The 18,536-nt window shown below is 42.2% G+C and overlaps 1 protein-coding gene across 7 annotated transcripts in view; it reads right to left on the bottom strand.

The window, feature by feature from the left end:
• The window catches only part of HELZ (helicase with zinc finger), a 163,994-nt gene that overhangs the window by 123,546 nt on the left and 21,912 nt on the right, over window positions 1-18,536 (bottom strand). For all 7 annotated transcript variants that reach the window (XM_045489482.1, XM_045489478.1, XM_045489479.1 and 4 more), the window contains 4 exons: window positions 15,335-15,562; window positions 12,973-13,009; window positions 3,481-3,605; window positions 800-856 (listed from right to left, as the gene is read on the bottom strand). In XM_045489482.1, the coding sequence (XP_045345438.1) occupies window positions 800-856; window positions 3,481-3,605; window positions 12,973-13,009; window positions 15,335-15,544 (429 nt within the window). In that variant the 5' untranslated portion in view covers window positions 15,545-15,562. The remainder of the gene's footprint in view (window positions 1-799; window positions 857-3,480; window positions 3,606-12,972; window positions 13,010-15,334; window positions 15,563-18,536) is intronic.

Genomic DNA, 18,536 nt, shown 5'->3' with positions numbered 1-18,536 from the left:
CTTTTATGTGTCTATATGAGGAAGAGAAATTTGAGACTTACAAAGCTATGGGCCTAATACATACCCCTGCTGTCCCCTGGCTTTCCACATGCCCTTCAAGTGCTTCATCAGAGCACATTTTTGTTCACCATTTACCCTGATACACATTATTTCCATCTCCTAACCTCCATTCCCTAAATACAGTCCTTAAATCACACACTTCTTAAGTTGGTTAAAAAAAAAGGGGGGGGGGTGCTTGAGGGGCGCCTGGGTACCTCAGTTGGTAAAGTGTCCAATGCTTGGCTTCGCCTCAGGTCATGATCTTGAGGTTCACAAGTTCGACCCCTGCATCAATCTCTGCACTGGCAGCATGGAGCCTGCTTGGGATTCTCTCTCTCTCTGCCCCTCCCCTACTCCCTCTCTCTCCCTCAAAATAAATGAACTTAAAAAAAAAAAAAAAAAAAAGGAAACTTATTAAAAAAAAAAAGAAAAAAAAGCTTGACATTTTTAATGACAGTATTTTCTTAACAGCCAGACATATTTAAGCACTAAAATTTCCCAACCATCCTTCCATTTGTTGGCCACAGACTACTAACAAGAATTAGGAATGGAAGACCCAGGTTCAGAGGAAACATGAGAAGCAGCAGGGTTCCTGGGATGTGACCAAGCTGGGCTACAGAAGAAGGCCAAGGGGATCCACTACCCCACCTGTAGCCTTGTTCTTGGCCGATGCCCAAAGATTTTCCAATGTTAATACAGAACACTTACTAGCCAGATTGAGTTAAACTCTTTTCAAAGAAATCCACTGAAATAGTCTTACCTCTGTTTCTGTGAGAAGTGTTTTCAGTCTTGTCAAATCTTTTGTTACCATCCCATTCTGAAAAAGGTGAATGAAAAAGGCAAAACCTAGTTAGTATATTAGTTCTTTGCTCTGAGCGCGTAAGTCAATTCCTCCGCTGTTTCTAAGGTTTATCTGTAAAAAGACAATATTATACTCATCTACCCACTACCATTAGTTATAATAAAGCTAACCAGCTACAAGGAAGGTTAAAAAAAGTTAACAGGACAAAATATACAGTGTGGCTAATAAAACACTGTATTCACCTTGTATGAGTTTAAAATCAATTCAATAAAGTATTCACAATGGGCATCACCAGAAAGCAAGATTCCATGAGCAAAGAGAAGAATAAACCTAAACTTTGAGCTTTTTACCCCCTAAAACTAATGGACTTGTATTTAAAAAATGGTGAACTCGATCAGTTACCCGTGACTCAGACTCACATAAAATGATCATAGCACTTTAAAAATAGTTCATTAATAAAGCAGTTGAAGAAAAACAGGCAAAATATTCACTCTTCTGAAGTTCAAATTTCACTTAGATATAAAAGCAAATACTTCTACCCACAGGTTAAACTGTGTAATATGCTAAACTTATACAGAAAACTTCCTTAAGGATAGAATTACCTTAGATGAACATAAGGGAAGGGAAGCAAAAAGAATATAAAAACAAGAAGGGGGACAAAACATAAGAGACTCTTAAATACAGAAAACAAGCAGAGGGTTGCCGGAGGGGTTGTGGGAGGGGAGATGGGCTAAATGGGTCAGGGGCATTAAGGCAACTACTCCTGAAATCACTGTTGCACTGTATGCTAACTAACTTGGATGTAAATTAAAAAGTAAATAAATAAAAACTAAATAAAAAATGTTTTTAAAAGGATAGAATTACCTTAATAATAAGAGATATATTCTTTATCATCTATTTAGAACTAAATACCTACACAATTTTGCTGGATTAGTAATACAGTTTAGCTTTATATCCACTTGTAAATTTGGTGAAATCAAAAACCAATGTTAAACCAATTAAACAATTCACTGCACAGTAATCCCTCAGAAAAAAACTCTATTACCTCCTGAGATGGGTCATTACATTATACTCAGCAGTATACCAAGTACTTTCCTAATTTCTTTTTTTTCCCAGCCAAATATATTTATTTGCAGTGAAAACACAACTTTGTTCCAGGTTTTCACAATATATACCGATTCAGATGACTAAATGAGGTACAGAGAATTCATGCTGGCTTTCACTGTTTTGCACTGATTTCTCAGAAATATCCACAAATTTTATAACAGTAACCAACTGATGAAAAAAAGTTTTAAAATATTTCTTCCAATTTCTACACATTGGCAACTCTAAAGTTCCAAAATGCTGTCTTTCAATTATCTCAACCAAAACCAAACAAAAACTCTAGAAAATGCTACATAAAAACTTTATCCTGAGTGGCTGGGTGGCTCCGTTTGTTAAGCATCAGACTCTTGATTTTGGCTCAGGTCATGATCTCACCATCTGTGAGATCAAGCCCCGTGTCAGGCTTTGTGCTGATAGCACGGAGCCTGCTTGGGATTATATGTGTCTCCCTCTCTCTCTGCCCCTCCCCTGCTCATGTGTGAGCTCTTTCTTTCAAAATAAACAAACTTAAAAATAAAATTTATCCCAAAGTCTGAATAGAATTAGATCATTCCATCAGAATGGTCAGAGTGGAATATTAACTTACACACATGAACATCTTCAGAAATAGAATTATTACTTTAGATAAATTTAAACATTTTATAAAACAAATGATTGAATTTAAGAACCCTGTATAATCACAAGTTGACAGAAGCATTTTAAAACCCCAAAATAAGGGGTGAGCCTGGCTGACTCAATCCATACAGCACATGACTCTTGATCTCACAGTTCAAGCCCCACATTGAGCCTAGGGCTTACTTAAAAAATGAAATGAAATGAAATGGAATGGAATGGAATGGAACGGAACGGAACGGAACGGAACGGAACGAAATGAAATGAAATGAAATGAAATGAATCGAATCATCCCCCAAATATTCCCAGGTTTTATTAAATTATATCTTTAAAGAAAATCATCTGGGGGTGCCTAGCTGGCTTGCTCAGTGCAGCAGGTGACTTTTGATCTTGGGGTTATGAGTTGGAGCCCAACGCTGGATACAGAAATTACTTAAAAATAAAAAAAATCTGGGGTACCTGGGTGGCTCAGTTGGTTAAGCATCTGACTTCAGCTCAAGTCATGATCTCATGGTTCATGAGTTCAAGCCCTACATTGGGCTCTGTGCTCTGTGCTCAGAGCCTGGAGCCTACTTAGGATTCTATGTCTCCCCTTCTCTCTGCCTTCCCCTGCTCACGCGCTCTCTCTCTCAAAAATAAACATTAAAAAACAAAAACTATCTTAAAAAAAATAAATCTTTAAAGAAAATCATTATCTGATAGTTTCACAGTTTTAAAAAGTACCTGCAATTCTTATATATAGTATCACAAGTTACTACAAGAATACAACGATTAAGCATCAGTTTGTTGAACAGAAACTTTGATTTCCAATAGGAGGAAGTAAGAGGAAAGCACAGACTGAACTGCTTCTTCCCACCACACGCCTTAGGAGTTAAATGAATGGATCCGTTTCGGACATTCAGAATCGGAGCTCATCAACGTACCAGGGACTCTCCTGTCAGCGACTTGGCAAGAATGTTGGATACAGGCTGGAGCTTTCCTTTCAGCTGCATGCAGCAAAGCACTGCCTGGAAGGCACCATCTCCCGTGGCCAGGCCTTCCCCCAGCACTGTCAGGAAGAAATAGCCAGCATTAACCACGTAACACTCGATACATACATTTTCCTGATTATAATGTTAGCACACTATCACAAGGATGACTACTTATATGCTAAAAGAACAACTTCAAGGGGCGCCTGGGTGGCTCAGTCGGTTAAGCGTCCAACTCTTGATTTCAGCTCAGGTCTTGATCTTGTGCTCGTGGGTTTGAGCCCCATGTTGGGCTTCGTGCTGAGAGCTCAGGGTCTGCTTGGGATTCTCTCCTTTTCTCTCTGCCCCTTGCCTGCTCTCTTTCAAAATAAATAAAAACTTAAAAAAAAAAAAAAAAATTCAAGTACTAGAGGAAAGCAGTGATGTTTCTGTTCTGTCCAAGACATGCATAAAGACAAGAACACAGGGACCTGGGTGGCTCAGTCGGTTAGTCATCCAACTCTTGATTTTGGCTCAAGTCATGATCTCACAGTTCATGGGATCAAGGCCCATGTCAGGCTCAGAGCTGACAGCATGGAGCCTGCTTGGGATTCTCTCTCCCTCTCTCTCTCTGCCCCTCCTCTGCTCGTGTGCCCTATCTCTCTAAAAATAAATAAATAATTTTAAAAAAAATAAATTAATGAAAGAACATAAGACAGTCCACATATCGAACTCACTCCAGCCTACAATCAGTAGGATCACACGAAGAATCACAGGCAGAACTAACCTCAAAGCTCTCTCTAGAGTGAAAAATACCGTTCAACCTATGACAGCTGGGTAAATGAGGGATATTAAATGGCAGAAACATTCTCTGAATAAAATTTCCACATTTTCCACAGTGACACTTAAAATGCATAAGAACAGAAACTACAAAACTCAACAGGTGGTATTCCTAAGCAGGTAAGAATTCGCTTTCATCAAAACCAGCAAGATTAACTAAGAACCCAAATGTCACATGGCCATAGCAAATGCTAATCAAATTGCTTGCAAGTGTTTACAGATTTAATACAATCACAAGAGCACATATTTAGAACAATACAGAATATACTCATTTTTATGCCACGTCATTTGAGATGATTTCTCACAGCAACTGTAACGGCTCAACTAGTAAAACAATCTGTATCTTTCTCTTCACTGCTAAGTCCAAGACTCTATTTTTAGTTTGTACACACTTTAGCTTCCTTTGCAAGAAAATAATTTGCTGGAATAAAATATTTTGGAAACTGCATTTTTTTCTAATTATTTCCAAGGAAATGTTTAAGTATCAGTATAATATACTACATATTTAAAGTCTATCAGGTCTGCTCATAATGTATTTATTTTGGTTGTACTGAACATATCTTTTCGTTATATTGTTCAATTTTTCCATTACAACAAATAACATTATAACAACACTAATAAAACTCTACATAAAAATTCCCCATAGGTCCATCACTCAACTACACAGACTGTATTCACTTACTTACGTTCTCTTCCAATTTTTATCAATATTTACATAATTTTTTACATGATTATAACTGATATAAACATAACAGTCTGTATTCTGCTTTATCTCCCCTTCACATATTCAAGATCTTCCATGTTCTGAGGGTTTGTGTTTATCGTATTATTGTCCATCCAGTGTTCCATCAAGTAGATTTATCAATTTATTTCACTACTCCGTAGCTCCAGAACAATTCCAATTTTTAACTATTGAAACTAACACTGCAATAAACATCCTTATGCCTATACTTTTATTAAAGCAGACTACTAAATTGAAAGTTGCAGTCTCTCTGTAGTTAAGCTTTCATTCAATTACTTTTAGTGCGGGCCAACCTGCTGTCTTGCTCCCTCCACATTACAGATCTACCCAACTGTCCCTGGGTAATTCCTGTAAGTGGTTAACTCCAACAGAGTATGGTGAAGAATATCTTGAACATCTTGTAAGATTCCCCAGTAAGTCTATGTCTCCCTCAGCTCTTACTATTCCTAAAACTATTTAATTAGGACCATTGGGAGTGAGGGAGGCAAACCACAAGACACCCTTAAATACAGAAACAAACTGAGGGTGGACGGTGGCGGGGGGCGGGGGAAGGGAGGAATGGGCACTGAGGAGGGCACTTGTTGGGCTGAGCCCTGGGTGCTGTATGGCAATTGAACAATAAATTATATTTGAAAACGAACAGGACCGTTGGCAAAGGCACTTTAGCTCTCTGGCCCTCAGTGTGATCACCTGTAAAACAGAAACGGGTAAGTTTGTTGTAAGGATCAAATAATACACTGCAAATATAATGCTCTGAAGAAAAGTCAGTCCTACTAAGGGCTGAACTATTTACCTTCGCTAAGCCTGCTTCCTCCCCTGTAAAATGGAGGTGACGGGAGCTACCTAATAAGGCTACAGTAAAGATGAACTGTGTTAATTATGTCAAGTAGGAGACTAGCAGTCTCCTCGTAAGAGTCCCCTAGATGTTACCCTCCCCTTGTAAAAATTATAAAGCAGTACTGAGTGCTGCTAAGGAAATATCCTAGTTCCTTTCCAGTAATTGGGTCCTAAGAAACTAGTTGTCAAAAGCTGAAGAACGTTTCAGGAAAACGAAAAATATGTAAGAATATTTCAACCTCAGGTGATTATGTCATGTTTAAAGAATATTAAATCACATGATACTTTACGAAGCCTTTTACAGATATTTAGTTTCTTTTTTCTTTTTTTTTTTTTTCCGACGTTTATTTATTTTTGGGACAGAGAGAGACAGAGCATGAACGGGGGAGGGGCAGAGAGAGAGGGAGACACAGAATCGGAAACAGGCTCCAGGCTCTGAGCCATCAGCCCAGAGCCTGACGCGGGGCTCGAACTCCCGGACCGCGAGATCGTGACCTGGCTGAAGTCGGACGCTTAACCGACTGCGCCACCCAGGCGCCCCTAGATATTTAATTTCATACAAGGTGTTTGCTGAATTTTACTGTGCAAAAGCTCTTGCATTGCACTCATGTTTGAAGGCCTCAATATTTATCAAAATTACGTTTCCTTTTTTTCTTTCTCTCCCTTTTTTAGACAAGAATCAGTACTGATGTACTTTTTTCTAACCGTTGCCCTAAAATGCAATGCAGTTTGTCTTGCAGGATCCCACATAAAGAACTGTCGCAAAAAAACAGTCAACAATTATACATAAAAAAACTCTCCTGCTTTTGTATCATATAACGAGATTAAACTGCAATATGCCAACCTGGTCCCTTATTATCTGTAATATCTTGAAAAGGCTTGAAAGAAAACGAAATACAGCCTCATGTATTATTAAACTTGCCTTAGCTATAATAATGGAACTTGCCAAAAGAGAGAACATTAAGAATGTAACCTAAGGGCACCTGGGTGGCTCAGTCAGTTGCGTGTCCACATTCAGCTCAGGTCATGATCTCACAGTTCGTGAATCTGAGCCCCACATCAGGCTCATTGCTGTCACCCGCTTCGGATCCTCTGTCCCCCTCTCTTTCTGCCCCTCCCCCGCTTGCGCTTTCTCTCTCAAAAATACGTAAAAATTTCTTAAGTAAAATTCATTTTTAAAAAGTGTAATCGGGACGCCTGGGTGGTTCAGTCAGTTGAGTGTCCGACTCTTGATCTCAGCTCAGGTCATGATCTTGTGGTCCATGGGTTCGAGCCCCGCACTAGGCTCTGTGCTGACAGTGCAGATCCTGCTTGAGATTCTGTCTCTCCTTCTCTCTGCCCCTCCCCTGCCTGTGCTCGCTCTCTCTCAAAATAAATAAATAAGCTACGAAAAGATTAAAACAAAAAAGTGTAATCTAACCTTGAGCAATTGTAAATATGTTACAACGCCTTACAGAAAAATTCTCTTCCCACCAACTATCTGTAAGATTTTACTGTAAGCACACAACTGTTCCCAAACTGAACCACTCCTTCCTGTCTACTGAGTTACCAAGGAGGAGACCTCAAAGTCTTACCTCTGCTGCTATACTCAGGTCTCTACCCCTTCTCTATCTTTAGTTTCTGTAATATGTATTACTTGAAATATTTTAGACCAGAAACTAATATTAAAGGAACAGTCATTCAACTGTTTCCACAAAATAGCCTCTGGCTATCAAAAGGAGACAATCAACAATTAAAATGTAATTCCCCTTCTTTAAATTACATACAGTGAGAAAGGTGATTTAAAATAAGCCTTAAGTGGGGCGCCTGGGTGGCGCAGTCGGTTAAGCGTCCGACTTCAGCCAGGTCACGATCTCGCGGTCCGTGAGTTCGAGCCCCGCGTCGGGCTCTGGGCTGATGGCTCAGAGCCTGGAGCCTGTTTCCGATTCTGTGTCTCCCTCTCTCTCTGCCCCTCCCCCGCTCATGCTCTGTCTCTCTCTGTCCCAAAAATAAATAAAAACGTTGAAAAAAAAAAATTTAAAAAAATAAAAAAAAAATAAAAAAAAAATAAAATAAGCCTTAAGTACAGTGAGTGGTATGATTCTGTATGTTTTCAGTCACATCACCATATCAGGGTGTTTCATCAAGTCCTTAGTTATTTTTAAAATCTTTGGGTGGCTGGGTCAGTTGTCAGTTGAGTGTCCGTCCGACTTTGGCTCAGGTCATGATCTCAGGGTTCGTGGTTCAAGCCCCGCAGTGACCTCGCGACTGTCAGCACAGAGCCCACTTTGGATCCTCTGTCTCCCTCTCTGCCCCTCCCTGCTCACACTCTCTCTTTCAAAAATAAACATTAACTAATTAAATCTCTTATTGAAATGCTAGGCCTAATCAAGGTATTTTTCCAAAATGCTCAATGTATACCAAAGGAGGCAAGAATATACAATGGGGAAAACAGAGTCTCTTCAGTAAATGGTGTTGGGAAAACTGGACAGCTACAAGCAAAAGAATGAAACTGGACCGCTGTCTTATACCATACACAAAAACAAACTCAAAATGGATTAAATACCTAAAAGAAGTGAAACCATAAAACTGTTGGAAGAAAACACAGGCAGTAATCTCTTTGACATCGGCCTCAGCAACATTTTTCTAGGTCTGTCTCTTCAGGCGAGGGAAACAAAAGCAAAAGTAAACTATTGGGACTACACCAAAATAAAAAGCTTTTGCACCGCAAAGGAAATCATCAATAAAAAGAAAAGGCAGGGCGCCTGGGTGGCTCAGTCAGTTAAGCACCCCACTCTTGATTTCAGATCAGGTCATGATTTCACGGTTCGTGAGATCAAGCCTTACATCAGGCTCTGCGCTGACAGCACAAAGCCTGCTTGGGATTCTCTCTCCCACTCCGTCCTTCCCTCCCGAAGTTGGATGTGCTCATACTCTCCCTCAAAATAAGTAAACTTTAAAAAAAAAATTATGATTCTAATTTAGTTCTTGGCTTGGAAATAAATCAGCCATAAAAAATATTTTGGGGACAACCAAGTAAATTTGATTAGAGAGCGGGTTTTAGGTAATATTAGGGAATTACTGTCAATTTTTTAAAATTTATTTATTTTGAGAGAGACAAAGCATGAGGGGAAGGGCAGAGAGAGAGAGGGAGAGAGAGAATCCCAAACAGGCTCTGCACTGCCAGCACAGAGCCCAAAGCGAGGCTCAGCCTCACAAAACTATAGGGAATTACTGCCCATTTTATTTGTTAATAATAATAATGTTATGCATTTATGGCCTTATTTTTTAGAGATGAATACTAACGTGGCTAGGGGTAAATATCACGATGCCTAGCACTATTTTTAAATATGTCAGAAAAAAGTGAATATGGTCAAATGTTACAATCTGAGAATATGAATGCTTATTAAACTATCTGTTCTATTTTCCTATGTATTTTAATTTCTTCGTAATACAAAACAACTTTTCATGTTTTTTAATTCTATAACCAAGACTGCCTGCCTGCTTTCCTAACCCTGCCTGAGAAAGTGAAATCAGAAGGTCAGAAGCAGCAAATGGAAAGGGGGAGGAGGTAGTTACAACAGGGCACGTTGAGAGTTGCAAGGAATGCAAACTGACAGCCTCACGGTAAGGGAACAGATGTCAAAACAATATGGCTCAGTCAGTTAGGTGTCCGACTCTTATTTCAGCTCAGGTCAGGATCTCCCAGTTCATGGCATAGAGTCTCGCATGGGGCTCCACACTGTCCACTTGGGATCCTCTGTCTCCCTCTCTCTCTCTGCCCTTCCTCTGCTCGTGCTCTCTCAAAATAGATAAATAAACTTAAAAAAAAAAAAAAGATATACTGTATTACGTAATACTTACGACGGCAAACGTAAGGTTGGGGCCGCTAGGATACGAACAGTTCTCCGGCATTACAAAGTAGTATAATAATTAACAGACTGAGGTTCTTGACTTGCTTTTTATTACTAACTCACTGCCTGACCATGGTATTTTATTTTACATAATGTTACCAAAAGTTGAAAAAGAAAAAAAAATTCATCTACTAGCAGAACTCTACAACTAGCAATACATACATATAAACTTGGCTAATCTTCCCGAGTGTCTGTTTCAAGTGAACAACTAGATACACTGTTCTGGCATCTTAGCAAGCATTTTCCATGTGCTTCCGTATCACATAGATGGTAACAAGGAATGCATAGAATTTCATTAAAAGAACTCCTCCATTACTGGAAGCTAACTGATTTTTCACTTTTACACACAGCACTGCAATGAACACCATTCCACATACAATTTCTTCTTTCTTTTGGATTATTTACTTGGGATAGCATCCCAGAAATGAGATTAGTGGGTCGAAGGGTATAAGCATATTACCAAGCTGCATTCTGCTTCACACTCCACCAACACAAGAGTATATTTATTTCATTATGACTTTATCCTAGATATTGGTTAAACTTTTCTCCCCCAACATCATAGAGGTGTGATTGGTATACAAAAACTGCGTATAATTAATGTATACAATCTGGTGAGTTTGTATATACGTATTCACGCATGTTATTATCATCACAATGCAGGTAGTAAACATATAAACATATCCATCACCTCCAAAAGATTGCTGGTTAAACACTTATTTTAGTAATTCAGTAGTTGTAAAGTAGTATCTAACTTTAAAACTGCTAAATGAGGGGCGCCTGGGTGGCTCAGTCGGTTAAGCGTCCGACTTCAGCTCAGGTCATGATCTCGCGGTCCGTGAGTTCGAGCCCCGCGTCGGGCTCTGTGCTGATGGCTCGGAGCCTGGCGCCTGCTTCCGATTCTGTGTGTGTCTCTCTCTCTCTCTCTCTCTGCCCCTCCCCCATTCATGTTCTGTCTCTCTCTGCCTCAAAAATAAATAAACGTTAAAAAAAAAAATTTTTTTTTTAAAAACCTGCTAAATGAAACAACAGAAAAATGCAACCTTTTCCGTATGCTCCTTCACCAATAGCATTTACTCTCCTGTGACTTCTCACAAGCCATTTAACCTTCTGGGACTTTGTACGTCTCCAAGATGAGAAGACTGTATTCCACCTCACTAATCCTCAAGGGAGTGAAAATTAAAGAAAGAGTGTCCATTTCTCACACGTGAGGTTGGCAAAACATCAAGACTGGCAGGTTCCAGTGTCCGTGTGATTACACGGCAGGGCCATACGCATGTGCTGCTGGTGGGTGTGTGCACCTGAACTAATCTGACAGCGTCTGTTAAAACTGTAAGTATACAGGGGCGCCTGGGTGGCGCAGTCGGTTAAGCGTCCGACTTCAGCCAGGTCACGATCTCGCGGTCTGGGAGTTCGAGCCCCACGTCAGGCTCTGGGCTGATGGCTCAGAGCCTGGAGCCTGCGTCCATTCTGTGTCTCCCTCTCTCTCTGCCCCTCCCCCGTTCATGCTCTGTCTCTCTCTGTCCCAAAAATAAATAAACGTTGAAAAAAAAAATTAAAAAAACAAAACAAAACAAAACAAAACTGTAAGTATACAATTTTAACCCAGACATCCAACTTTTAAGACTATCCTACAGAAACTAGCAACACTAAAGAAGAATATGTTTTTATTACAGGATGGACTATAATGACAAACGAGGACACAAGAACCACCTGAATGCCTACCGATACGAGAAGTTTTGAGGAAACAGGAAGACATTTATAGTATGGAATATTAAGCAGTAATTGGAACTGGAGAAACTTAGAAAGATATCCATGACAGGTACCCAGGTGGCTCAGTCGGTCCAGTGTCTGACTCTTGATCTTGGCTCACATCATAATCTCACGGTTCATGAGTTCGAGCCCCACATCAGGCTCTGCACTGACAGTGCGGAGGCTGCTTGGGATCCTCTCTCCCTCTCTCTCTCTGCCCCTTCCCCGCTCGCTATGTCTCTCTCTCTCAAAATAAATAAATAAACTTTAAAAAAATAAATAAAAACAGAAATTTAAAAAAAGAAAGACACCTATCTATGATCTGTTGGTATGTAAGAAAGCAATCTGCTTTGTACTGATCACATGAATCTTTTTTAATTTTTAAAGGAAAACCCCTATCTACATATTTTAGGCATTTGTGTTTATCACTATAGAGAAAGATACCAAAGATACAGCAAGGTAATAACCATGATTTCTTCAGATGGGATAAAAAGGGGAAATGATTCCCTTCTTCATATTCCTCTATATTATCTGACTTATTGTTATTTGGCTCCCTGGTAATTTTATTTTTTGTTGTTGTTGTGGGTAATTTTAAATGTCCAGAGATTTTGTTAAAGGGCGTTCACATTCTTCAGTGAACGGTTAAATTATGTCCAATATGCCACAGGAGTATGTCAGATAGTTTTTAAGGTTTACAACAAGAACAGTTAATACTTTTAAAAGTTTTGATACAAAGGAGTAATAAAAAAATTAACCTCTGTTTAACACCTCAGCACCCCTCCCCCAAATTCTGGATAAACGAAACATTCTATTATTCAAATCACAGCTGTGATTGAAGCAAAACTTCCCACCACACACTGTACCCCTTCTCCCACTCACTCTGAGATTCATTCCAGTGAACTGGCAGGAATCACGAAGGAAAGCATTCCTATTCTACGGGTACCCAAAGAGCAAAAATCTTTGTAGTTAATTTCTCGCCCAAAGAAAACAGAAATAAAGCACTAACGAGCATGCCAGTCAGGCTCTCTTCTCTAAGGGACATCTATTGAAGGGAAAAAAACATTCTAGGATGGACAGACAAGTCTCTCAATTTATCCAAGCTTAACATCTTAATCAATGTGTGTTACAGGTCTTAAAATTTGGCTCTTATTGACTAAAAATACTCACACAAACATTAAAAGGACACTATCAGTGTTCCCACTCATGACGATGAACAACGTTCAGATGTACATCCATCAGAGCAGGAAAGTCGTCATCCACATTAGTTACTAGTAACCACAGTGAGGGGGTTTCAAATGTTTTAATCTCTCTTGAAATTAGCATATAAAAAAATCAAATCTTAAACACTGCTCAATTTAAATAACTCAAAATTTTCAAAGCAGAAAACAGTCCCATTCTTAAACATACCATGCCTACAATCTTCATCAGCTTGCCCATAGTTTTTCTGCAAAATAAAAGATACAAGATAAAATTAAGTCGTTCAAGGGCAGCTTAAAACAGATTTTATCAAAAACAAAAACAAAAACTCAACTTTGTTTCAAAGTGTGATTATTAATGTTTGGAATTTAATATTCACAGAGCAAAACTAACTCATGTGCTCTACCAACCATATAATGTCCTTCCCTGTCCATTACTCACACTCCTTCTCACCTTCTCTACTTCCAAACCACCAGAACCTCCTCCCTCACGATCACGCACAGCTAACGACTCCCCTGAGAAAACAGAGCCCTGAGAAGAGAGTTCCCGAGGACTGTCACCCCGTGTCTGCCGGCTTCCCAGCGCACTCGCTGCCTTCCGCCTGTTACCAGGCCAGCCTCCAGAGCCCTTTCTAGCGTACCGCTGGGGCAGACCTGCTCTATAACCCGCTCAAGAACATCGCTCCGGCAAGCCGCCTCTACTCCTGCATCACTGACTTTTTTGCTTTCCATTGATTCAGTCCTTTAAACAAACATGTGGCTACTTCACCCATCTTAAAAAAATCCTTCTTGTGACCTCACTTCTCCCACCAGTCACCACTCTCACTTTTTTGTGCCTCTTTGGGACAAAACTCCCCGAGAACTGTCTATACTCATGGACTTCAATTCCTTCCCGGTGACCCTCGAACTGTCTTTAGTCAGATGTGTGCACCGCCACTCCACGGAGGCTGCTCTCGTGCTGGTCTCCAGTGACCTCCACTGCATCCAGCCAGACACGCGGTCTACACTGACTCGTTCCCATTCAGATGCACTGTCACACCTCCGTCGCCTCTCAATTCTCACCACTACATTCACAGCAACAGACGCTGCTGACCACTCTCTCACTTGGATCCACTTTCTTCACTTGGCTATGGGTTCACGGCCCTCCCTCAGTTTTCCTTTACGTCAAGGTTGCTCTTCAGGCTGCTTTGCTGGTTCCTCTTCTTCTCCTGCACCTTTTCACACCGTAGTGCCATTAAGACTGAGTCCTCGGTCCTCTCCTCTTCTCTATGTACATTCGTTCATCCCCTTGGTGATCTCACCCAGGCTCAAGACTTTAGATGTCATCTACAGGCCCCCAGCTCTTAAGTCAGTATCTTTGACCCAGACCTCTCTCCCAAACTCCACCCCTGCCTATCTGACTGCTTCCTCAACATCTCCAGCCGGCTATCTAAATGACATCTCAAACTCAGGATGTCCAAAACTGAACTCCCAACTTGCCCCACAAAACCTGTGCACCACCGACAGCCTTGTCATCTCAGTTGAGGAAGCTCCACTTTCCAAATGCTCAGACAAAGCAACATCGAAGTAAGTAATCTGTGACCGCTCTCTCTCTCTCTCACTCCCTGCATTCAATGTATTAGGAAATCACACTAGTCCGACCTTCAACTTAGAACCAGAATCAAACCACTCCTCAGTCTCTCTGCGGCCGCCATTTTGCCCGAGTGACTATCATGTCTGGCCTGGATTATTCCAACAGCTTCCCACCGAGTCCCCCTGCCTCACTTACCCCTCCAGAGTCTACCCTCAATATAAAAGCCAAAGAATCCCTGCCAAATCAGATCATGCCATTCCTCTGCTCAAAACCTAACAAGAGCTCCCCAACTTAAGTAGAAGAAAACCACGTCCTTATAGGGACCTGGAGGGCCCCACAGGATTCAGCCCCATTGCCCGCTCCCCCTCACATACTTTTCTCCAGCACACTGGTCTCCTAGCTATTTCTCAAATATGCCAGGCAGGCTTCTGCCTCAGAACCTTCGCACTGACTGTTGCCTCTGCCTGTAATGTTCTTCCTCCAGATTTTGACATGGCTCGCTCCCTTGCCTCCTTCGTATCACCTTATCAGCAAAGCCGACCCTGACCACTCAATTTCAAATTGCAACCCCAACCCTAACCCTATATCCCAAATCTCCCTTGCCATGACTTTTTTTTTTCAGCAGACTGCTACCTTCTAACACTCTTAAGTGTCTACTTATGTGTAATATGTACTGTTTAGGGTCTGTCCCCCAGCTAGAAAAAATATCGTGAAGATCATTTTTTTCCACCAATGTCTATCAAGTACCTAGACCAGTGTCCGGTACATAGTATACACTCAATCAATATTTGCTGAATGAGTGGATAACCCAAAATGCTATACAACAAGTTGTATTAAACAATTTTAAAGGTGTAAAAACAGTTGTTGCTGTCAAACATGTTCAGCAATCACTAGCCACATCAGCCCGGACTTAGGTGATTGTGGCCAACAATTTTCCCCACTCAATGAAAAAGTCCATTTTTCACGGCTCAGCATTGGCTTATTGACGGTGTTTACCCACCAGTTGCAAAAACGAGGCGATTCTGTAAAGAAGACTCTCAATTTTGATGCTTTCTATCTCCAGTGGACATGGCCCTGTGAAGTCGGCCATGGAGTACTGGCCAAGAGAAAGGAGGGCCTCTGTGCAGTGCTTGAGGGTCATTTCATAGTCCTGCCTCTTAAGTGATTCGCACGCTTGTTCACATGACTTCTCAGCTCTTCTGTCTTCCATGACTCAGGGACAAAAATCCTAAAGACAGAAAGAAAGGACAGGTCAGAGAAGGTTTTAAAATCTCACTCGTTTTCAATTCTAGTCTCATTCCTACCTCCGTTGGTTTAATTATCTCTCGGAATAGTTACTCTCAACCAGCCTTCTGATCAAGGTCACAGCTGAGCTTGTGATGCTACAAAATCTATACTTCTCTTTTACATTTTATGAAGTCTTTACTAAGATCCAAGCATAACGTCAACCGTAAGTCGAGATCACACAACCAACCACCAAATGTAGAAATGAGTCAAATTGATAAAGGAAACATGACTTTGAGTACTGCAAGGTGCAACAAACCATGAAGGCTGTTTTGTGTGTGTTTTTTTTAAACCAGAAGGTACAGAAATGCTTCATATCCAAACCTCCCAATTTCAGTATTGTAATTCCATGACTGGGATTGCAGAGAATCAAGACCTATACCGTGCAGGATTTTTCCCACCAACATAAAAACCTGGCTAAAATGCCAGTTTGAACCGCCTATTCATTCAATTCGGCAAACATTCCCCGAGGCCGGGCCCTGTGCTAGCAGCCCCGAAGTCCATGATGGAACACAGCACGGCTGCTCTCAGGCAACTCCGATTCTGGCAAGAGCAGCAATTCCGAGAAAGACTTATTCCATCTGCCACAAGGCATGAGCTGGCCTCGAAAGGTGAACGGGAGTTCCCTATGCAGAGATGACAGGGAGAGCGTACGTGGGATTTTCAGAGAGAAGAGCTCAAGTGAAACCACCAAGAGGAACAACCGCGTGACCTAAACTCCAGGTGTGTCAGGGAAAGCGGAGGAGCCGCGAATGACCTCAAGGGCCGCAAGAAGGGAGGGCTTTATTCCACAGGCGCTGGGGCGTGATGGGCTGTCACAGGAAGAAGGAGGCTCTCCCGCAGAAGTGCCGTACGAACAGGCGAGAAGCGGGCACAGCCATCAGGAAGACACCACCACGGCGGTCCGAGGAGGAGAGTCTGCGAATGCCAGCCCGGCCTCGCCCCAGCTGGATGGCTCACGGCGAGAGCACGACGCCTGGGCAGAGAGGACCTCAACCCCATGGACCGCCGATCACGACACTGCGTCGCGGGAGCACTCTCGCGGACCGCCCGTCACCAGCTCAGTCAGGCACGGAGAGTGCGTTTCCTGCCCGCCCCCCACCCTCGCTTGCCGGCCCTCCTGCTCTTCCCCACCTTCCACCTGACCCACCGGCCCCAGGTGCTCATCGGTCCCTCTCGCCTCCTCTCCTTCCCGCAGCCGCGGCGAGCCTCCTGCCGCCTCTCCAGCTCTGACGGCCACCTGGCCCCAGGCTCCCCTGCTCTTCTGCCATGCGCCGCACACAGCGAGAGCTGAGGGGAGAAAGCCGTGGACGGGCACCCAGAACACAGTGGCAATGAGTTGGGCGTGATGACACACGTCTGCAGAGGTCCGTCCGGGCCCCTTCAACTTGGAGATACTCGTAGGTCAAAAAGTGCAGGGGCACCTGAGTGGCTCAGTCGGGTAAGCACGGGACCCCTGATTTCAGCTCAGTTCATGGTCTCGCAGCTTCTGAGATCGAGCCCCACCCTGGGCTCATGCTGACAGTAGGAAGCCCGCTGAGGATTCTGTCTGTCTGTCTCTCTCTCAAAATGAATAAGTAAAACTTGCAAAGTGAATGACTTGCTTTAAAGAAAGGAAGACAAAATAGCGACATTACAAGATAATAACTGATTATAGAGACCTCAGATGATGCTACTGACACTTTGGTCCGAGTAGGTCTTTGCCGAGGGAGAGCTGTCCTGGGTGCTGTAAGATATTTAGCAGCATCTCTGGCCAGTGGCACCTCCCAACTTGTGACAACTGAAAGTATCTCCAGCCCGGAGCAAATGTCCCCGGGGGGGGGGGGGGGGGGGGGGGGGGCTCATTCCTGATTGACAGCTACCAATACAAATGAGCTTCTCGCGTTGGCTTGCCAGACAATAGCAAAAGTAGATGCATAAACCCATGGACGCCAAAGGCCTCAGAATTGGCAAATCTTTCCTGTAAAACTCTCAGCCGCATCTAGAAAATACTACAAAAGAAGTGAAAAGAAAAGAAAAACTAAGAATGCACAAGCTAAAATCTTTCTTAGGGAGAGAACAGAGCATAGGGAGCCAGAGCACAGACGCAGAGCCAGAGGCCTTGCATTCAAAACTCACCGGCCCCCTCACTCAGATACCCACGAGCTGCACAGCCTGGGGCGAGTGACTTAACCTCCAGTATCCCACCCAACTTGCTCACCTCAAAACTGGCAAATAACTGCTGCCGACCTCCTATGGTTGATGTAGGATCAGGTGAAGTATCATGTGTAGAACACTTACAAGAATGCCTAGCACACAGTAAGTGCTCAGGAAGCGTCAGCTATGGCTATTTCCCTAAAATTCCAAATTTTCAGTTTACATAAAGTAGAATCACTTCACTGATCTCAACATACAATACTGTATTTACAGTAAACAAAATAACACTCTGCGTAACTACCTAGTTAACAGAGCAATTATTTTCATCCGTTTTACCCATCTCAATAAACTGATAATGATTACGCAAGAATGGCCGCTGGAGAAATAAGTACATTTGTGTGTCACTGATAACAAGACAACCCCTAAAACTGGCTACAAAGGGAGATCACAAAGACTCCTGTCAACATCAGCCACCAAGCATACTCCCCAGGGATATCTCAAAACATTAATACATCAGCAGATTGGGGGCAGAACTATTAACTTCAGCAGCTCCAGGGGGAATTAACTTGAAGAGTTAATGTCTGATTCATTAGGTTCAAGTGCCTATCTCAGAAGAGGATGTGAAGGTTTCTACCACACTAACCTTTGTTAATCAGGTCTTAATAATTAGTTTCTCCCCCAAGTCCTACCTGAACCTCACCAGGGGTACTTAGCTGTAGTGTGGACCTCAGTACAAAGCAGGTCTTATTCAACTATTTTCTCTGGTTTTTCAGAAAACAGAA

Source organism: Leopardus geoffroyi, chromosome E1, assembly GCF_018350155.1.
Source record: "Leopardus geoffroyi isolate Oge1 chromosome E1, O.geoffroyi_Oge1_pat1.0, whole genome shotgun sequence".
Taxonomy (NCBI): Eukaryota; Metazoa; Chordata; class Mammalia; order Carnivora; family Felidae; genus Leopardus; species Leopardus geoffroyi.
Note: the sequence above shows the minus strand (reverse complement) of the source record. Positions and strands in the feature narration are given on the sequence as shown.